The 22,978-nt window shown below is 42.1% G+C and overlaps 1 protein-coding gene across 1 annotated transcript in view; it reads left to right on the top strand.

Moving 5' to 3' along the window:
- The first annotated feature begins 6,882 nt into the window (after positions 1–6,882).
- Psme4 (proteasome activator subunit 4) overlaps positions 6,883–22,978 on the top strand; it is a 104,115-nt gene continuing 88,019 nt past the window's right edge. The window contains exon 1 of the mRNA XM_028776995.1: positions 6,883–7,325. Within this exon, the coding sequence (XP_028632828.1) occupies positions 7,084–7,325 (242 nt within the window). The 5' untranslated portion in view covers positions 6,883–7,083. The remainder of the gene's footprint in view (positions 7,326–22,978) is intronic.

Genomic DNA, 22,978 nt, shown 5'->3' with positions numbered 1-22,978 from the left:
CTGTCTTACCTTCTTCTGTGTCTTTTTTTTTGTTTTGTTTTGTTTTGTTTTGTTTTTTCAAGACAGGGTTTCTCTGTGTAGCCCTGGCTGTCCTGGAACTCACTCTGTAGACCAGGCTGGCCTTGAACTCAGAAATCCTCCTGCCTCTGCCTCCCAAGTGCTGGGATTAAAGGCGTGCGCCACCACTGCCCGGCTCCTTCTTCTGTGTCAAAGCAATTGCAGAAGCAGTGGTGGCAACTATTGATGTAATCAAAGCCACTATACCGGCAATAATCAAACCTGCTACCCTCTTGCTTCTGCTTAAAGCCTGACTCACTTCTTCCAATATTTGTAAGCCTTTTTCAGAATACCAAGGTCCTGTCATCCTCACAGGTAATAAAACAAAAGTTGATTGATAGACCACCATAACAGACAACAGATTTCAACACACTAACACAATTAGAAAGTGCACAATCAATACAACTTACATTAAATACCATAGAAGAAACAAAGTAATTTTAACACGATCAATTAATAAAAGATTAGGATACTTAACATATGCATTAACACTTGTTCAAAGTTCACATCCTGTCCCAATTTTGTCTATGGCCAACGTAACTTCATAGAGAGCTGTAGCTAATTTCCAGATATGCCACTAACTAGGCTGCCTTGTCTGGCCTCAGTGGGAGAGGATGTACCTGGCCCTTCATTTTGAAAGTACTGGTAATACAAAAATGTACATCTTTCTTTCTTTAGAAAGCTCTTAGATGTCTATAATTACTTCTGTTCCTGTAATATTTAATGCTTTAGAGTTAAAATTTTATCCCTTAAGGATCTCCCTAGGAAAGGCATTCTGAGCTGCCTTTCAATAGGAGTGGCCAAGTTAAGTATAAAAATGTATGGTACCCATAGGTGAACTCACACAAAAAAAGACAATCTCCAAATGTCAGAGATTGCTAAATGTGTGCAGTGACTCTGAGTCAGCTCTGAGGTAGTATTATTGAATGTTAGGCAGCGTTCTACATGGGCTGTCAGCAGGGTTTCAGTGTCAAGGTGGTCTGGTTGTTTAGATTTTACTAGATGTAGATTTTTTTCTTTCAGGAACAGGAACCTACAGAGAGATAGTACAGAAAGAGGCTTTTAAAAGAAGCTCCTACTAAATTTAAAACCAGAACACAAATGTTGGGGCTTCTCCCAAGGGCAAAGTGGCAGATGGGGAGGAATCAGGTTCTTGTTTACATTGAGTGCAGCCTATACTGCAGGGAGATGGCAAAACTCACGGAGTCTTCCCAAAGACCACAGCTGCAGGGTAAGCCACTTCAGGTTCTCCAAACGGAGACGCTGAGTTTGGAGTTGGCCCACCTGGTTTTTGGTCTTGTTTTTGTCCAGTATTTCCTCATTATGATGTTTGAGAATGGTAATGTATTTCTTGTGATGTTTAAGATATGTAATTTGTCTTTTGATTTTGACTTTATAGGGGAGTACAGTTAAGTGATTGAATGTATCTCAGACAAGACTTTGAACTTTGGGCGTTTAACACTGTTGAGACTGCTATAGACTATGGAGACTTTGGAAGTTGAAGTAAATTATTTTGTATTATGTTATCTTTAAGTGCTGTCCCCATAGACTCATGTGTTTTAATAAGCCTATGGGGGCCAGGGAGCGGAATGTGGTGGTTTGAATATGCTTGGCCCATAGGGGATGAACGGATAACAAAGTGTGGTACATATATACCATCTTTTATATGACATACATATGTATGGATGGGATTTTCCAATCATAAAGATAAATTTATGAAATTTAGAAATTTTGAAAATGATGGATCTGGACAATATTTTTTAAGACCAACACTATAGATTTCGACTTAGTCAAATACTTCATGTTCCTTTCCACAAGTAGGACCCAACTTTTCATGTGTGTGTGCATGTGTGTACATGAGTGTTCGTATGCTCATGCAAGGTTATGAGTATGGTTTTATGTGCAAGGTTATGAGTATGGTTTTATGTCACAAACTAGGAAGGAAATCATGACATAAAGAAAAGAGGTTTTAAAGAGGCAGGGAAGGGCAACAGAGCACATGTGACATGAAAGCAGAAATGGTCTTAAGGGACAGGGGTGAGTCCTAGAAGGACAAAGGTATTGAAAAGAGGTAGAATAGTAACATAAATTTTGTTTGAAAATGCATCAATGAAACTAAATATTTTGTGTGCATAAATGTCTTTCCTATGCAAACCTGAAGACCTAAGCTGGAATCCACGTAAAGGTTAAAGGATAGAACCACCTTCCCAAAAGTTGTTTTCTCACTTCTGTTATGAGTACCGTGTCATGAACACCATGACATACAGACAGCATGTAAGAAAGTAAGAAAACAAAGGAAGAAAATGTCATGAACACCATAACATACAGACAGCAAGTGTGTAAGAAAGTAAGAAAACAAAGGAAGAAAATCTACTTGGGCTACAGAGTGAGTTCAAGTTTAGCCTGTCCAACTTGGTGAGGCTGTTTTATAGACAATAAAAAGGTATGGAGATATAGAGCAGTAAGTATCTGGGTGGTGGGACAGTTTACCTCACTCAGTCCTCAGTATCACACACACACACACACAAACACACACACCCCAACACACACACAAAGCACCTACTGTGTCAGAACACAGTCCAAGAATGGAGTCATTGAGAATTCTTAATGCTTGTGAGAAAACTCCAAGAAATCAAGCCAAAAGTCTTGTGATCTCAGTTTCTTAAAAATGGAGTTGTTCTTGAAATGTTTTTTCATGCTCTTCTGAGGTGTAGTGGATAGGTGTGAGTTGACTTCAGCTGTTGTTATTCATGTGCCCTATAGGGAAAAAACATGGTTTTGTCACCTGTGGCTTGTTGTTGTGACTGTACACTTCACTCTTAACCTTCAAGGTATAAACTGTCTGATGCTCTGAATAAACTTGGCTAGTGCACAAGATTTTAGTCTGCCTTATTTTTAGACTTACCTTTTTTTATTATTGCTGTTTCTGTTTGTTTTAAGACAGGATCTCACTCTGTAGGTCCTGCTGGCCCAGAAGTATGTAGGCCAGGCTGGCCTCAAACTCACAGAAATCCTTCTGCCTCTGCCTGTGGAGTGCTAGGATTAAAGGTGTGGGTCATTCTGCCCCAAAACACTACCTTCTTGACTCATGTAGAATGAATGTAGCATGGAGTCACTTATGCTAAGTTCTTATCAAATCAGAACCAATACGGAATGTCTTTAAACCTAAGTAAATTTTTGTCAATACTTAACAGTGCCAGTTAGGCAAGAATAGGACGAGGGCCTGTTGTGGTAGTACATGTCTGAAATTTCAGCACTCTGAGGGAGCAGAGACAAGAGGATCAGGAATTCAAGGCCAGCTTATGACCATCCTGAGGTAAGTGAGATAGTGTCTTTAAAAGGGGGAGGGACAATGACAAAAACAAGACCCTGATAAGTTGACTCAGGTCATACTGCAGTAATAACACAGTAGTTCAAAACTATTCTTTTTCAAAAGATTTATTCCCAAGCAATTGTGGCATACTCAGGAGGCAGAGGCAGAAAGATCTCTGTGAGTCTGAGGCCACCCTGGTCTACAGAGCGAGTTTCAGGATATCCAGGACTACACAGAAAAACCTTATATTGAAAAAAGAAACAAACAAAAACTATTGGCTGGTAAGATGACTTACTAGGTAGAGGCACTTGCTTCCAAACATAATCCCTGTGTCCCACATGGTGGGAAAGACAAAACAGACTTTCACAATGCCTGCTGACCTCCACATGAAGAGCTTACCCACGTGTGCACATAAGTGTAAACAATCAAACAAAAACTATGTGTCTGTGTGTGCCCACATGTGTGGGTGTAAGTATTGACAGCTGTGCGTACGCATGGAGGCCAGAAAAAACTGCTGAGAGTCCTCCTGTATCACTGGCACCCTATTCCTTTCAGGCAGTGCCTCTCACTGAACCTGTGGGGTGGGGTTCACTGGAAGTCAGAAAATCCTAACAACTCTTTGAAGCTGGGATTACAGGTGTACACGAGATGCCCAGCTTGTTATACAGATGCTCAGATCCAAACTCTGGTCATCATGATTATGCAGCAAGCACTCTAACTGCCAAGCTATAGCTCCATGCCCTATATTTACTACTTTTCTGTGCTGTATTTCTTCTCAAGTGGAAAACGTAACTCCTTGCTTCTTTTCCCACTGTAGCCACATGAAATATATTTCCTTTTTTTTTTTTTTTTTTTTGTCACACTAGTGTGTGTCAGGCCAAGTTTACTGGGGTTTCCAAGGCTGGGATGTTAGCTCATTCATTTCTCTGTTTTCTCCTTATCCATCCTTTACTCTCTCTTCACTTACACTCCAACTATATTACATTTCAACCACTCAAATATTCTCAACTCATGATCTTCATTTAGAGAACTCAAGGAGATATTGTGGATAAATCACTACAGGGAGAAGGGCTCCTTTCTGCTTCTTCTCCTTCCTCTTCCTCCTGGTCCCAAACCCAGACAACCTAAACCCCACCTACATCTCTTCTCCCCAGCTATTAGCTGCTGGCATCTTTATTTACCAATCAGAATTAACTCAGAGTCTTACCTGCAGGCTGTCTTGTCTTTGGGGCAAACAGTTTTAGGGGACCCAAATTAACAGTAAAATACAACCCACTACAAATAATTCCTGTAAGTCATTCACAGCATGAGCATATAGAAAGAAATAAATGTAATATAAAAACATTTTAATGTGAAATTTTGTCAGGTGTTGCACATACCAGAAATTATAGGGTTGCCAATTTGGTTTACATAGTATCATAGTCTAGGACTCAACTCACAAACTATCCAAATGCAGATTTCATCAAAAAGGGATAGTTTATTGAGCCTTCACTCCCGGACTGATTGATCAGGGTCATAGACCAGACTCGAAAGCTGGCTGCAATGAGCCAGGGTCCTACAGAGCTTTTAAGCTTTGAGATCCACAAGCATCTGTGCCAAGTTATTAGGGATAGGGGATTCCCTTAGCAACATACCTTTGTTGTACACTTATTTGGCTCCCATTGGTTGGGGTATTCAGCTGTGGACTTGCCTTGCTTAATATTCATGTCTTAACTTGCCAACCAGGATGTCAGTTACCCACATACAGGTCTCTTTCTGTCAAGTAGGATGTCAGTTCCCTGGGAGGTATTGGGAGCTTAAACTTTATTCAACTTCTACTCAAAATGGAAGTTTTATTCTAATAGCTTCTTATATTGGTGCATGCCTCTCTCTTATGTTGGGGTCTATTCCAGGGGCAGCTTATAAAAGCAAAACCCATAAAAGGTCATACACAGGTGCAAGAAGTGCTGTCTGGTGGTTGGTTCCAGTCCAGGCTTATTGTGGCTAATTATACAAAGCAGTTCTTACTGAATTATAGTGTGGTTAGTTTCCAAGAACACCAAAGGACAGAATATGCAATCGTCTCAGGCATGAGAAAGTTTCCTTATAATATTAGTAACAGCACAAAATGGGTGGCTAGACACAGGCCTTATCACAGCAGCTTAGAATAGCCATAAAATAAAACTAGTTATAAAATAAAACTAAAAGAAACAAAAGTAAATTTCATTATGCTGCTCTCTTAGGCTTATATTTATCATGTTTTAGACATTCTCTTTTGAGATGGTGACTCTGTTTATAAAATATTTTCTTGAAGTTCTAGGGATGGAACTCAGCTTAGGAAATTGGGCTACCACTAATGGAACTCACAGACCAGCTGGAAATAATCTTCTTAATCTTCTTCTTCTCCTTCTCCTCTTCTTCCTCCTCCTCCTCCTCCTCCTCTTCCTGCTTCTTCCTTCTCCTCCTTCTCCTTCTTCCCCCTCTCCTTTCTTTCCCTCCCCCTTCCCTTCCCCTCCTTTTTAAAGCTCAGGTTGGCCTTAAACTCACAACCCTCCTGCTTTGAGTTCCCAAATGCTGAGATGACAGGGGCATGTTACAATGTCTTCTTTTAAGATCAATCTGAATTTTCCAGCATTTACTTAGTCTCAATAACATATTCACTTTCTTCTGGCAAGCAATCTTTAACCAGACTGAATCTTGAATTACCAGAAAAGAAGTTTGCAGTCTCAGTCTTATCTGTCAGCTGACAGATATATCTTCCTCTTTTCTTTATCGAAATAACATTGCACTCAACCTTATGGATGAATTTAGAAATAACTTCTAGGGAAGTGATATGCCCTCATTTAGAATTCCCAGATATCTTGGTACTTATTCAGTATTTACCAATGCATTGTCTTGAAATTTATTAGTTTGTAGCTCAGCAGGCCTCTAAGTCTTTAAGGCCAAAACTAGGCGTTCTTAAACTTTTCTACGGGGACCTAAAATGAGAGGATGACACACAAAGTATAATATTTGTTGAGTAACTTTTATGGAGTGAGGGTGGCCAGGGGAAATATCGGATAGGTGGGGGCTAAAAGGGACAGAGGAACACAGGTACTATAGTGTATGCAGATTTTTCCATAAATTTTTTTAAAAGATAGTGTCTCATGTTGCCAGACCTTCTGAAACTCAGTACGCAGCGGAGGTTGACCTAGAACTCTGCTTGCTCATACTGCCTCGCTGTCCACACCCCCGCCCCTCAGCGGGGATACAAGCTGCTCTTCCATAAACTGGCCTAGAAGAGAGGATACTGAGTGTGGAGAGCTAGTCGCATTCGTGCCTCTGGATCCTGCTGGAGCAGCATGGGGGGGGGGGGGTGTCTCTTGTTTTTCGCCGGCAGCCTCCCGTGGCAACCGCAGCCACTGACACCGAACTCAGCGGTCCGCGGGAAGGCAGCCGGGTCAGCGCCTCGCCTCTTCGGTGGCCCCGCCCCACCCCGCCCCGGAAGTGACTTAAGGCCCATCCGGAACCTCCGGACCCAGCGGCTGCAGCGTCACCAGACAAACCGGAGCGGTCCCGGCAGAGCAGCCGCTGCCACCGCCAACGAACCGGGTGCCGCGCGGGGTCCAGCAGCGCGCCGGGCAGCCGGGGCGGGGGGGCCCCCAGCGGTCGGGCCGAGGGCGAGGCGACGCGGACGAGGCTGAGCCCGCAGCGGGGCGGGGGCCGGGGGGCGGGCCGGGGGCGGCCCCGGGCTAATGGAGGCTCCGGAGCGGGCGGGCGGCGGGGAGCCCCCCGAGCCTGGCGGGCGGCCGGTACTGGGCCCGCGGGCCTTCGTCCCGCAGAAGGAGATCGTGTACAACAAGCTTCTGCCCTACGCCGAGCGGCTGGATGCCGAGTCCGACGTGCAGCTGGCGCAGATCAAGAGCAACCTGGGCCGGGCCGTGCAGCTCCAGGAGCTGTGGCCCGGGGGCCTCTTCTGGACGCGGAAACTCTCCACGTAAGTGGGCTGAAGCTGTCGGCGAGCCGGGCTCTTTGTCTGCGCTGCCGCTGCTCAACTTTGTCCTGTCCAGGCGGCGCTGGCCGGGTGCAGGGTTCCAGGGGCGCGGCCGAGCCGGGGGACCCAGTCTCCTCGTTGCTTTCTGTGGGACCTCTGGGTCCTGCCGGTCGCCTCTCAAGATCAGCGTTGTGGTCCTTTCTCTTCCTTCACCTGCCAGGCTCTGGGGAGCCACAGGCGTCCCCGGGCATAGGGACGAGCGGCTCCCATTGGTTCTCCCTGAGGTGGAGCGCGTGGAGCTGCGGGATAGAGAGGTCGGGTCTTTGGGGAAGCGACTCCTGTCCTCGCTTCTGTGCTTCCTCTGTGTTTTTCTTCCTCGTCGATCCTCACGCCTTTTCATTTCTCACCGTAGGAAGGAGGACGTAGGAACAGTAAGAGGTTGTGTTTGTGTTGTGTTGTTTTTCTGTGTTACTGTTTCTTGGGGGACTGGGGTGCTGTACTGGGGTCCTGGATTTAATTGAAACGATTCGTTTCATATGGGCAGTCAGCGCATTCTCGGATTGAGTAGACGTTGATATTGAGAATGTTGTCTTAGAATTCTAGGAAAGTGTATGTTCCTGTTGTGACATTTCCTCGGTCAAGACTTCGCTGATTCTAAGGCAAATAGTGAAGAGCGCTGTTAGGTTGTCCCCGGGCTTTGTTGGCCGGAGTGTGTGGTTTTTAGTTGGCTAGATGAATGTTAACGACATTAATATCAACTTTAGGGGTTCTTTTGTTTTCTGTACACACTAGCCGCAAGTTACAGTGTCAGTGGAATTAGAGCTGGGGAAAAGTAATATTGGAGCAAAAAGTTTGGAGAGGTCGTTTGCTCAATGTGCACCTTTACTTTGGCAGTACTTTTTATATAAGGTGTTTGGTGTTTTGTTTGGTATGCTACATAAAATTTGGTAAGACTATGTTTATGCATATGGTTACCAGTGAATGATTGCACAGGACATGTCATTTGTGTTTACCAAAATCTGCTGAGTGAACTGGGTGATGACTCAGGGTTTTATATTGCAATAGTCGGCTGTATCTCTCTACGGGATAATTCTTATGTGCTAATTATTGGAGGGCCTCTGACAAGTTTTTTGTACTCTCCAACCAAAAGGGTGAAAATAGCTCTTTTACTTAAAAGATACAAAACTAAAGCACTCAATTTGTCTTTCTTAGAGTGACCATAAAGTGTCAAGATTAACCGCTCTGTTGACTGGATTATAACAAGTTTATGGTATTAAGGATCCATAAAAGTGGAGATCAGTGTAATCAAAGGAAACCCACTTTTTAAAGGGTTAAAATTGAGGTACTTCTTTGTGTATTCTCCTTAGGTGTTTGTGTAACTTGAGCACAGTAAAAATTAAGATTGTTAGTCACTTTGGTAGACTTGCTAAAGAATATTGCTTTCAGGGAATATATGCAACTTTTCTTTGGTGTACAGTATATGTATATGTCAATGTGTGAAGACATCCAGCTTTGATTTATGGACATAGTTAAATGTTTATTTTCCAATTTCTGGTTAATGAGCTTGGTAAATTAGCACTAGGCTTTGAGATACCATGCCTGATGTGTAGAGGAGTATTGCTGTTTATATGGCTTAATGGTGGTGACTCCCGTTTTATGTAAATAACCAGCAAGAAGTGCTGTCCTGAAAAATTTAATTTTGGAATAGTGGTTAAATACTGGAAATTCATTCTTGGAATTGCACTGCCATATGACGTTTTGAATTTGACTGGGCATCCTGTGATCTCGAGTGTGTATTTTTCTTCTCTAAGACGTACTAAGGTGACCTGTTTGTTTATAGTTGTGCTCACCCTCCTCCCCATTTATAAAAACCTAGTATTTTGCGTAACATGTACATAATCCTTAAGTGACCATGTTTGCTGTGTCCTAGAAGAAGTGTACTAGTAGGTGGTTTCATTTTTCCCACCCATTCTGAAGATGTGAGAAAGTTATTTAACCATGTCTTTCGGTTTGCTTGTGAATGAAATGAGTGTTGCCTGGGAATTAATTTCTGCTCTGATATTATATTATTTTAATATTTATTAAATACTTAAAAAATGGGCTTCATATAAAGGAGTTATGACTCTCCCCCCCACCCCCCTAAGGTTTTCGGTAGGCTGGACTGGCCTGGAACTGTATGTGGATGACCCTACCCATTTTCTCCTCCAGATGATGAAATTACCAAGATGAGACACCGTGGCTGGCTTACTTTTATTTTTGAGACAGGATTTCCAGTAGCCTCAGACCTGTTTCAAACTTGCTGGTCTTAGGTCCTGACCCCTGCCTTCACCTCCCAAATATCAGCCAGCAGTTAATCATTCAGAAAAAGCAAGTTTTCCTTTTATTTATTAATCTGTTCTGTGTGCCAGAACCTCATTTTTGGTTCTCAGTTTTTTTAAATGCAAAACTTTTTGCCTTACACATTTTTAATATTTTTAACTCTATTATTATTATTGTGTATGTGTAGGAGTAATCAGAGGACAACTCTAAGGAACAGTTCTCTCCTGCTCTTTAACTGTGACTTCCTGGGATCAAAGTCAAGTCTTAGGGTTGCTTGCCAAATGGCTTTTGCCTGAGGAACTATCTTGTTGACTCTGAATATTTTTTTAAAGATTTATTTATTTATTTTTTATGTATATGAGTACACCATTGCTCTCTTCAGACACACCAGAAGAAGGCCTCACACCCCATTGCAGATGGTTGTGATCTACCATGTGGTTGCTGGGAATTGAACTCAGGACCTCTGGAAGAGCAATCAGTGCCCTTAACCACTGAGCCATCTCTCCAGCCCAGACTCTGGACATTTTTATTATGGAAAATATCAAACGTACAGAAGAGAACAATAATGTACTGAACATCACTTATCAGCAATTATCAACCCATAGTGAGTTGCAAAATTTGTGATTGATTTTACTTCCAAGTTCTCCCTCTATTTGCATTACTTTATCTAAGGTTTACTATAGTCAGACCTCAAGGGCAGAATACTTTTAAAGGCTGATTTAGTGTGTATGTCTTGCTACATGTGCACTTGTGCCGTTACATGCTCAAATAAGTCAGATAAGTAAAGATTTGCCATATGGATTTTAGGGCTTGGAGTCAGGTTATCAGGCTGGGTAACAAAAGTCTCACCAGTCTAAAAGGGTTTATTAGTGATTTTTCATACTGCATATTTTATCCTTTTAGAGATTAGACTCAGTTCAGGGGCAACAAGTATGGCATGGAATTACTTCTGTTTTAAAAATGAAAACACTGAGACAGGTTAACACAATATAGTAGAAGTAGTAGCCAATCTTTTCCTACTATTCCAATACTTTTTTTTTTTTTGCTTCTTTTAAAGGATTAGGAGGTGTCTTTGGTTTGTGAGACATATCAGTGGAAGATTTCTCCCTTTAGAATGTTCCAACATGTTGTTTCTCTTAGTGTCCATTTATTTATTTATTTATTTACTTATTTATTTATTTATTTATTTATTTTGTTACTGTTGTTCAGGACACACCAGTAAAGGAGAGTAGCTCTACCAAAACATTTGATGAGAAAAATGTGATTTCTAAATGTAGCCTTTTAAATATATATATTTAACACCTGTATTGAGGCATCAAGAAAGGCAGTCAGTAAACCATAAACTGAGCCATTAGATGGCCTGAAGCCAGGATGTCACTTGTGACAGACATACTGTACTATCTGTTTTTGCTGCGAGATTGTAGAATACCATTGTATCTGAAATGCACACCGAGTTGTGTTCCCCCCCCACCACACACACACATAATACAGAGACTCTGAGTCTTACAAACTGAGCAAGTACCTCTACCATGAAGCACATGCTGAGTAGTGGTCTTCCTTCTGCAATCTTACAGCGTGTGAGACACACTACCCAACTGGAATGAATAAACGAATGAATGAATAAATATTGAGGGGTGCTTTTCAATAAAGTCAGCTTCAGAAACCGTTTTTCTAATTGTCAACTTTCTGTAACGTGAGATTCATTTGTAGTGACTCTCCTTCCTTTGTTAATAAAAAATTTTACTGTTTTCTTCACTGAAACTTATAGAAAGCATTAACTGCCTTATTTTGCACAAACAGCAGTAGCAGCCAAAGTCCCTGTACAGTTTAGCACGCATTGGAATGTTAAAGAAGCAAATAGCGTTCAGATTCCCTTTGGAGTCTTGGCTTGGCTATTTCCATTTTTGGTGTAAGCACAGCCTTTTTCTTTTGATCCTCTTCTTATGCTTTTCTGTGCATATCATTCCCTCTTCTAATTTGAGGTTTATCTTTACCCCTGCAGCCCTCTACTCCCAACGTTTAGGAGAGGTACTGTTAATACTAGAATTAGTCTTTTGTTCTTTATAACCTAAAGCATTAGCAAAGCTAGGAAATTCTTAATGTTACGTTCAAAATTTTAAAAATGAATGGTAGTTTAGATCCATTTAATATTAGGCTCAAAAGAAAGTACATCTTTAACTGAAGAATTTGAAGTAATGAACAGTCTAGTCACCAAAAGGGTTATTTCATAACCCCAGAGGTATTGAGGAGTGATAGTCAGCAAAGTAGAGTATGTTGGTGGCATGAAAGAGTTAGACCTTTCCCTCTTCCTCTCCCTTTCCTTTTTCTCTTTCCCCTATCTCTTTTCCCTCCCCCTCCCTCTCCCTCCCCTCCCCCTCCCCCCTCCTCCACTCACTGTCTTCCATTCAATCCCTTGTTCTCTCCTCTCTCACTCAGGGCTGGGGATTGGGCCCAGGGCCTTGCTACATGCTATTCGGACTTTCTTTTACTGAACTACAGACCCTGAGACTTTTGTTTTAAAATTAATCTATCATAGTTTTTTACTTGTATTTAATTTATAGTTATTAAAAAATTTATAGTAGCATCACTAAATTTGTATAGCTGTCTTTGTTAACTTGGCTGTATTTCACAATAACTGGGATCTAAACACTTGAGGTTAAAAATATAACAAAGACTTGTTCTTTAATTTTAGAAACTTCTTTAAGGAAGTGCTGAAAGATAGCTCAGTAGTTAAGAGGACTGGCTGCTTTTGAGAAGGACCAAGCAACCACATAGTGGCTCACAACCATCTGCAACTTCAGTCCTTTGGTATTACTGTAGACAAAACACTCATACACATAAAGTAAAAATAGTAAAATTCTAAAAGTTAAGAAAAAATATTTTTAAAGATTTATTTATTTTATGTATGTGAGTACTCTGTAGCTGTCTTCAGACACACCAGAAGAGGGCATTGGATCTCATTACGGATGGTTGTGAGCCACCATGTGGTTGCAGGAACTGAACTCAGAACTTCTAAACCACTGAGCAATCTCCAGCCCAGATACATATTTTTTAAAAAAAATCCTTTAAGGGAGGAAAGATTTATTTTGTCTTACAGTTTCAGAGAGCTTTCAGGGTTTCATGGCAGGAAAGATGGGGAAGCAGGAGCTCACTGTCCTTTGTGTCACTTGTGGATGGCTGCTGCATCTCACGTGGCAATGAACCAGAAGGCAACAGAGAGAATTTTCTATCTAAGGAAAAAACCTGTTACCGTTGCTGCTGTGAAACAGGCATGATAATAGTATTCTACTGTACACAGGATTTGTGTAAATGCTTTATGGTCTCCCCTTGTTGCCCATCCAAAGGAATGAATAGGTTAGCAGTCTGGGCTGGTTTCAGTAGGTGTTTAGTGGTTTTTGTTTTGTTTTGTCAACAATGAAATGTAGAGGTTTTCTACAGCAAGACATTTTAGAAACATAAATATAGGTACATACCTTTCTTATTTCTCTACTTGAATGGGCTTGATGTTTTTTGGAAGATTTCTTTTTTAAAAAATAATTTATTTTTATTTTATTTGCATTGGTGATTTTCCTACATGTTTGTCTATATGAGGATGTCAGATCCCCTGGAACTGGAGTTACAGCCAATTGTGAGCTGCCATGTGGTTCTGGGAATTGAACCCTGGTCTTCTGTAAAAGTAGCCAGTGGTCTTAACTTCTGAGCCACCTCTCTAGCCCTACTTCGGAAGATTCTTAAAGAATGAGTAGATTGATTTAAGCAGGGAAAGTTACCTTGTAAAAGGAGCTGGGTAGGCGAACAGGAACTCACCCTTTAACAGCCATCCTCCTGCCTCAGCCTTCTGAGGATTTGTGTGCCTTTGGCTCTGTTATTAATCCATATCTTCAACCCAAGAACTACTTTAAGGCCTTTTTAATTAGAAGTAATCTTTTTTATTTACTTTTCTCTCTCCCCCACCCCCTTGTGTGTGTGTTGAGATGAGGGTGCCCCCCCACAGGTTGGAGGTCAAAGGTTTATTTTCAGCTCCTTGTGAGCTCCAGAGATCAAGCTCAGCTAGCCCATCAGGCCTGGTATCCCAGCTTCTTTATCTACTGAGCTATCTCCCTGGCCCACTTTTTTTAAAAATGGGAGCTAGTTGGAACCTTCATTTACATATTCATTGCATCATCTGATTTCCAAACAATAGGATGAAAAGATGAGAAAATAATCATTAAGACACGTTCATTAGTAACTAAAGATGTTCATGACTTTTAATTTTATATAGATGTATTCGGTGGCAGCAAATGGGTTTTTGTTGGTGGTGGTGCTGTTTAAGACAGGTTCTTACTATATACCTTAGGCTATCCTTAAACTTGGTATGTACTCCAGCTAAATCTCTTTTTTAGATAGGATCTCTGGAAACTCCCACTGGCCTGCTTTGTAGAGGCAGTCCTTGAACTCTTGATCCTTTTGGTCTGTCTCCCTATGCTAAGATTACAGGTGGACTCCACTGTGCTTCTTTATTTTCCCTCTGTGGCTTTAACCTAGAACCTCATACATGTTAGGTAAGTGTCCCTCCCCAGCCTTTCTTAAACTTTCTAAAAAGGCTTATTTTATGTGTATGAGTGTTTAGCTGTATGAATGAGTTCCTGGTAACCACAAAAAGTGTCAGATCTCCTAGAACTGTAGTTATTGGCAGCTGTGAATTGCCATGTGGGCCCTGGGAACTGAACCTGGGTCTTTTGCTCTTAACCACTGAGCCATCTCTCCAGACTCCTTTTTACTTGTATTCTGAGCCAGCGTCTCACTGAACTGCCAGACTTTCTTTGTACTATTCTATAGTTCTGCCTAACCTTGAACTTGCAGTTCTTTCTCAGGTCTCAGGTTTACAGGCCCATGGAGGCCCTACTTCAGAAATCTGTTTCGTATGACTCAATTTAGTGTTCATTGCTTTCACCTCCCAGTGAATTTGGGAGTTGTGGTTTGAATATGTTTGGCCCTTAGGGAGTGGTACTGTTAGGAGATATGTCCTTGTTGGAGGAAGTGTCACTGTGGGGGTGGGCTTTGAAGCTCTACCTAATGTGAAAGAGTCCATCTTCTCCTGTTTGCCTTTGGAACAAGATGTAGAACTCTCAGCTTTGTAAGCACCATGCCTTCCTGCATACCGCCATGCTTCCTGGTATGAAGATAATGGACTGAACCTCAGAACCAGTGAGCCATCTCCAATTAAATGTTGTCTTTTATAAGAGTTGGCTTGATCATGGTGTCTCTTTACAGACAGAAGTTAATCCTTTATTTAAATGTGGCTTACACTTCATCAGATCCATCAGTTATTTGATAAACCTGGAATCTGAACCAAGTTCCTTTGGGTTTTCTCCTGGTATTGTTGCCTATCTTGGCTGCTCTGGTTGGAGGTTTATTTGAGCACAGGCTAGGCTAACTTTAAGACCATATCTATAAATAAATAAGTAAATAAATAAAAATAAATAAGAGACAGGTGTGTTGGCATTAAAGCCTAGCACTTGAAGGCAGAGGCAAGTAGATCTATGAGTTTGAAGCTAGTCTGGTCTACCAGAGTTCTAGGCCAGCCAAGGATGTGCAATAAGACTCTGTCTCAAAAACTGACAACAACAAAACACACGAAAGGCAACAACAACAAAATATCCAGACAGTGAAAAAAGGGACTGAAGAAGTGGTTCAGTGGTTAAGTGTGGTTCCCAGCACCCCCATCAGATGGATCACAACCATCCCTAACTCCAGTTCTGAGGGGTCCCATGTCCTCTTCTGAACTCCCTTCACTCCTCCCCCCCACCCCCAACTTGTGTCTTTTGATGTTCAGTGAATATCCTCCCAACCCCCAACTTTTAGTGAACTTAGCAGCACTGAACTTTGGAACTAAAAAGAATCTTAGAGACTCTGGGGTCTATAAACTCATTTTAAGTGAAAATACTGTGATCCTGTGCTGGCCTGTATGTGGGACTTTCTCTACCCACTTAGGAAATTCGGTGCAGCATTCCTCTGCTGTGAGGTGGTCTGGGGGATAGGGAGGGATGATCCTCCCCCATGCGGTTGGGAGAGCTGACCTGGGGGGGTCATGAGATTGAGAGAGGTAGTTCTGCCCTTCATTGGAGAGTGGACCCTGTACCTCGTCTGGGCAGCATAGTAGAGCTGGCTTTTGTGGAGGAGACGAAGGTGAGCCATTCCCGAGGAGTTGTGAGCATGGGAGAGCTGTCCCAGCCCCTCATAGGTTGCATCACTTGGGAGAGTGGGCCCTGTTCCTTGACTAGGCAGCCCAGTGGAGCTGGCTCTGGAAGTGTGGGTGCAGGTGACCTGGCTCTAAGGGCATGAGAACAGGAGAGCTGTCCCTGTCTCCTGCTGATGGATGTCCGAATTGAGTGGCCTAGCCAGAGCAGTGCTAGAGTATTTGCCCTGTCGGTGCAGATAAGGGAGAGCTGACAGTCTTGCCTAACTCAGCTACCACCTAGGCCCACATCCAGTACTCTGAATTGGCCCACCCAAAAATCGTTATCATCTGCAAATGGTTGAGGTTTGGAAAGGGCAGAATCTTCCCGGCACAGGGTGGTAATAGGATAGCTGAGAGGTGTCTTGATTAGGATCCAGTATTGATGGTGTCACAGAAGCCAGAGTCTCGAACCAGACCAGTGATTCATGCAATGAACATTTGCAAGTGAAGATGTGTGGACAGAGGGATATATTTGTGGGACATGCTGACACACTACAGCTTCCGTGTTGAGATGTTTTCTATGCTTTGTTTTTGTTGTCGTTGTGTGTGTGTTTTATTTTGCTGGGAAGGTTGCAAGGTGCAAGGGAGAAAGGTGGCTATAAGGGGACAGGAAGATGAGTGAAGCTGAGGTACATGATGTGAAACACCCAAAGAATCAATTAAAAAGGTAAAAAAGAAAAGAAAGACATTAGGCATGGTGGCATACACCTTTAATCTCAGCTCTCAGGAAGCAAAGAGAGGAGGATCTTTGAGTTCAGGGTCAGCCTGGTCTATGGGAGGACAGTAGAAACCATATTTCCAAAGGAAGAAAGAGAAAAAGAGAAAGAAATTAAGTAGAACGAAGTTCTCTGGATTTGGTGGTTTAGGTAGTTTGAGAACACGTTGGGCTGTATAGAAACTTTAAGGCCAGCCTGGGCTATTGAATTGGGGAATTATGTTAATTTGGAACCCAGCAAGCAAGCAAACCTGGGCTGTAAGGTTTGGGTTTGGAGCAAGGACTGCTATAGCTCATGAAACTTGAAGGGCTTCTTCCATGATGCTACTGTGCACGTCAGCCTACAGTGTCTGCTGACTGCTTTTAGTGGTGAGGGAGCCTCAGATCTTTCCCTTCAGCATGGGCGTGTTGTTTTCTGTGGCAGGGCAAGTGCTGCCTTGGAATCCTGTAGACAATGATAACTGACAGGGCACTAATCAGTCTCTAGCTCACAGCCTCTTTACTACTGTACTGACATGACACTTTTATTTTTTCTGTTTTCAGCTCATATAGTCAGCAGTTACTGATTAAGCTTCAAGAATACAAGAAATAAAAATAAAAAGCTACAACAACAATTTACTGTCTGTAACATGAAGGGTCTTAGAAGAGGGTATTGGTAGAATGTTGAGTGAGTGGCACAGACATTGTTGCTCACACTATAAAGGTCTTACCTGTACCAGCAGCCAGCAAAGTGCTCTTTAGTCTCTATTTCCCTTAATTCTCCTAAACACCCTTGGGACTACTTGTGAATTTTTTTGTTGTTGTCGTCCCATTTTGCCCCTGAAAGAATGAGTCTTACTCAGGCTCTTTGGGATGCTGTAAATTCCATAAATGGGGTGTCGTTAGAGCAAATACTTCTTTCTTCCTGTTCTGGAGGTTGAAGTCCAAGGTCTTGGTGATGTCATGGATAGGCTCTGGTGGGAGCCTCATTACTCAGCTACCTGCTGCCTATGTCCTCACCTGTTGGGAGGAACAGAAACAAGCTCCAATTCTTACAAGAACACTGATCCCATTATGAAAGCTTTATCTTTAAGAAAATTAACTTCCCCAAAGTCTTACCTCAAAATACCTTGGTGTTTAGGACTACAATTTCAGTGCATTTGTTGAGAGGATACAAGCAAACATTACTTTAGGGGTAGAGGCTTTTGTGTTGTCACTGTGTATGTGAGAATGTATATGAAGGTATATTGACCTCTGTTTATGCATGTGGAAGCCGTGGGTTGATGCTGGTATCTTCCTTTGTTGTTTGTCCACTTTATTTTCTAAATGCATCTTGAGCTCACCTAGACTGTCTAATCAGTGAGTGGACTCCCAAGGTTCTGTCTGTCTCTACCTCTTCCTAGTAACAAGGTAATAATCAGGGGCTGCCAGACTTAGCGCACACAAAAGCGTGTGTGCGCACATGTGTGTGGTTTGTGAGTAGGTGCCCAGAGGCCAGAGGAGGATGTCTTTGTGCTCTATTACTCTCTGCCTTCTTTTCTTAAAAGGTTTCTCACTGAACTTGGAGCTAGGCTGGCAGACAGCTCGCCCCAGGGATCTTCCAATTGTCTTCCTTTAACTGTGCCTTCCACTCTTCAGTGGTAACTTAATATTTGGTCATGCCCTGGATTTTTGTTTTGTTTTAACGTGGGTGCTAGAGATTTGAACTCAGGTCCTTGAGGTTCTTTAGCAGGTACTCTTAGCCACTAAGCCATCCATCTCCTTAGCCCAAATTTGCTTTATTTTATTTGAGGGGCAGGATCTCATGATGTAATCCAGGCTGGGTTTGAAGTCACAGAAACTGCCTAAGCCTTCTAAGGGCTAAGATTATAGTGTGTAGCACTGTGTCTGGCTAGTTACAGAAACTTTGTGACAGCCAAATTTCCTGAAGACCACAGAGATCCTTTTATTATTAACTATATGTCTATGCAAAAGAAAGGCTTCCTGATGTAAGGTAGGATTTAATTGAGTAAAGCGAATTTCAGAAAATGTCTTTTAATTTGGGGGATTTTAATGTGGGGAAATAGATGTGAATGAGTAAATGGGCCATGTAAATACTAAAATTTATACTCAGGAGCATCAAGCTGAGATGGTTCACCTTTGATGCAGTGTGCCTTAAGGTGGTTTGTTGTTTTTTCTTATGTTTCCATTGCCTGCTGCATTTCTAGCACATAAATAACATCTAATAAAACATTTCAAGAAATTGTTTCTTGTAATTTTTTTTAGAGTGTTTGCTTAGAATGCACAAAAATTGTAGTTCTTGCTCCCGAACAAAGTAAAACGGGCCATCCCAGTGCATGTCTGCAATCCCAGCACTTATCCGTGGCTTGTTGGAAGAAGATATTTCCTTTATCCATAGTCCAAGAGAGAAATAACTAGAAATGAATAGTAGCATTAAGGCCACTTTTGCTGAGTAGTAGTTTGGAAGCTATCTTTTAGAACCAGTCTGTTTAATGTGACCAAATTTTATTACTAGTTTGAGGGCTTTTTTTTTTTGGGGGGGGGGAGAAGTTTCCAGTCTTACTATGTAGCCCAGGCTAGCCTTGATCTCAAATGCTCCTGTCTCATCTTTCCAAGTGCTAGGACTGCTGAGTTTATAACCTTGTGCCACCTTGCCAGGTCTCTGTATTATTTAGAAGCTATTGCTAGATTTGTTTGTTTTTGAGACAGTCTTAATTTTATCCAAGACTGGGCTCAGAAGTCATTATGCAGTCAAGTAGAACTCAAATGCATGGCAGTTCTACTGCCCTGATCACTGGATTGTTGGAATTACAGAAGTAAACTTTCACCTCGTAAGATTTCAGATATAAAAAACAAAAGATGTGTGTGTGTGTGTGTGTGTGTGTGTGTGTATGTGTCTGGTGGTGGGAGGGGGGGTAGGGGGAGAGTTCAGAGGACAACTAGTGAGAGAATTTTCCCCATCTTCCATTTGAGTCCCAGAGTATTGACTTCATGACTATAAATAGTTTTACTGTTTTCAAATAACATTGCCCCTCCCCCTTTAAATTAAATTCATGGTTTAATGATAGTATAAACTGTAAGCCAGGACATTTTCAGGAGCAAATCAGGAAATAATAGGATTTAGAGGAGTCCTTGGAGTCAGAATGTGTCCAACATTGCTTTATTGGTGACAATAATTAGATCTTTATAGTCCTGGTAATTGGGCTTGGAGTTATAGTTTAGTTGGTGAATTGCTTGCCTGGCCTGTGGGAAGCCCTGACTTGATCTCTGACACCCATAAACTAGTTGTGGTGGACTTCTCTGTAATTCTTGCATTGAAGTCAGGAGGATCAGAAGTGCAGCCTCATCCTGGGGCTTCTTAATCACTTGGAAGCCTCTCTGGGCTCTAACTTCTCTGATTCTTGGTTTTATTTTACTAGTGTTGTATAATTTTGTTGTTTTACTTTAAATTTCCTTGTAATATAAACAACCTTTGATGACATCTTGTTGTTTTATTAACTAATTACTGTTCTTGGTGTACCAGGCTTTTTCTGAGATTAAAAATCTAAAAGTATTTGGTGACATACTGTGAGGCGGGGGAGGGGGGGAGCTGGGAATACTTTTATATTGTCTTGTCTTTTTTACTGTGGGAGGGTGGAACATGATGGCTTGTCGTGTGTATGTTCTGAATTGGTTAAGGAGTGTTGGATTCAAAAGTTTAATCATGACTATTACTAAGATTTTCAAATCTGGCCGGGTGGTGGTGGCGCACGTCTTTAATCCCAGCACTTGGGAGGCAGAGGCAGGCAGATTTCTGAGTTCAAGGCCAGCCTGGTCTACAGAGTGAGTTCCAGGACAGCCAGGACTACACAGAGAAACCCTGTCTTGAAAAAAAACCAAAAACCAAAAAACCAGTTCCATGATTCTGCTGTAGTGATCCTTTCACTGCATTTCTTCCCTAAAGATTAACCTGTACTATGTGTTTCTTTTCTCATTTCATCCATATCTCTTTTTGTTGCTCAGTTTATTTTATTTTAGCTTTTGAGATTTGGGATGATGTCATGTGGATCAGGACGGCACTGACTTTCTATTCTTCTATTCCCATGCCCCCTTGCTGGATTTTTGGTGAGTGCTGTCACATCCAGTTTTATCTTATGCTAGGGTGGAACCCAAGCCTCAAGAATGCTCTGTAAACCTTCCACTAAGCTTTAACATCACTTTTGACACCATAGATTAGCATCACTTATTCTTTAAAATGAAGTCATGATAGGTATTCTTGGCTGTTTGGTGGGTCTTTGTATTTTGGGCAAGGTCTTCTATAGCTCATGAATGAAAAAAAAATAAAAAGGAAAGAAAAGGACATGACTGTTCCTGGGTATGTTGGAGGAGAAAATTTATTGTAGATATATGACATAGCCAGAGGCAGGGTCATCTGGGAAAGTCCTGGGTGGTCATGACCCTGAACCATATGGAGAGAGGGGGAGTGGAACCAAATACAGCAGTGAGAAGGTCGTATGTACAAAAAGGAACCGGTAGCAAAAAGTGTCTGGATTATATTGGGAAGAGCCTCTGGGAGAATGGCAGCCCAGCCCCTGCGCTGGAGAGTTCAGAGTTGAGATTGGGGTGTGCCAGCCACTCTGTAACAGGTAGGGACTAAAGGATGCTGGGAGAGCCTGGAAGCCAGGTCCATTTTGATATGTTAATAGACCTCTTGTCTGGGATTGACACTTCATTTCTCACAGGCTGGCCTCCAACGTGCACTGAGGATGACTTTGAAATCCTTATCTCTTTTTACTCCACTATTTTTTTTAAGATTTATTTATTTTATGTATGTGAGTACACTGTTGCTGTCTTCAGACACACCAGGAGAAGGCATCAGATCTCATTACACACACCATGTGGTTGCTGGGAATTGAACTCAGGGCCTCTGGAAGAGCAGATGGTGCTCTTAACCACTGAGCCATCTATCTCTCCCGCCCTTTACTTCACTTCTTAAGTTCTAGAGTTATACAGTATGCTCCCACACCTAGTATGTTTTGGCAACTTTTGCTTAACATAATGTGTGATTTGTGTACTTGTTTTTGTTGTGTTTGTTGGTACATGTATTCATTGTATGCACACTGTTGTGGAGTTTCTGGGTCATTGAAGAGGGCCCTGTGTTTAATTTGCTAGATAGGGTTAAGCAAATTTTTCTAGGGTACTTGTGTAAGTGTTTTCTGTTACTTGAACAGGTAAATAAGCTGAATCAACATAAAAAGAACATTTATTTCAGTTGATAGTTTTCTGAGTTCTAGTCCATGACTAGGTAGACCCATTGCTCCTAGGCCATTGCTGGCAATAGAGAGGCAGAACTGGGAGACCTAGGGCACAGCAAATGCTGCTGACAGTTTGCTGGGCAGGCAGGGAAGGATTATATCACCTCCTCTGAGGTGGCGTTCTTAATGGCGTAAAACTTTACTTAGTAGGCCCTTCTGCTTGAAAGTTTTCACTGTATCTCAGAAATGGCAAGCTGGAGACTTGCCCCTTTGAAACATGCAGGCCTTTAGGAGACATTACACTTTGCATCAGCATCATGTGAAAGGTCCTCTTGATCTAGGTTGTTACCCAAACTGGATGTTCTTAAGTGTCTTATTTTACATAGTCTGCAGCTGTGAATTGTTAACAGTTTTAATGTGCTTTTACTTCTTAATAATGATGCTTGCTATCTTATTGAGAGTAATGATGTCAAGTATCTGCTTGGTAGACATCTGAATGGTCTCTTTTGAAAGGTACCTGTAGTGATGAGTTTAGCTACACTCCTTTGTGCTCCTGGCTGGTCACATGCTTCCAGCCACCTGCCCAGGATCTCTTCGGATCTGTGAATGAAAGACACACAAATTAGCTTATTTTTGAAATGCCCCAGCTAGCTCAAAGGCTGAGCAGTTCTAATCCTCCGTCTGACTATAATAGATTTCCCTTTGGTCCTCCTGACTCAGTACTCCACAAATCCATGATCTATCTTTGCTGCCTTGTGCCTTCTGGGTGGCCCCCTAAATTTTGCTGCCTAGGACGCTCTGGGTAGCCCCTTTGGGGGGCCACATTCCTTCTCACCTACTTTTCAGATGATTTTCTTTCTGCAGCTCTAGATCTGATCTGTCTCCCTAAGAATCATAGAAATTCTTTCTTTCCTCCCCTCTTCCGATTGTTGGCTGGAGTAAATCTAAGGGCCCCACCCCATCTTCCTTTGCCCAGCCATTGGCCACTGATCGATTATTGATCGATTAAAAACCAACTAGAGGCAAGAACCTTCAGTGTTTGGACACACAGATTCCCGATTAAATCAAACCATTAGAACTAATCCCCAACAGGTACCTGCCCTTTGAACTTTTAAAATTTAAAATTTCTTAACAATTTGTAGGGTGTGTGTGTGTGTGTGTGTGTGTGTGTGAGAGAGAGAGAGAGAGA

This window comes from Grammomys surdaster, unplaced genomic scaffold (assembly GCF_004785775.1).
Source record: "Grammomys surdaster isolate TR1022 unplaced genomic scaffold, NIH_TR_1.0 67, whole genome shotgun sequence".
NCBI classification, from domain to species: Eukaryota; Metazoa; Chordata; class Mammalia; order Rodentia; family Muridae; genus Grammomys; species Grammomys surdaster.
This window is presented reverse-complemented; position numbering and strand designations above follow the sequence as displayed.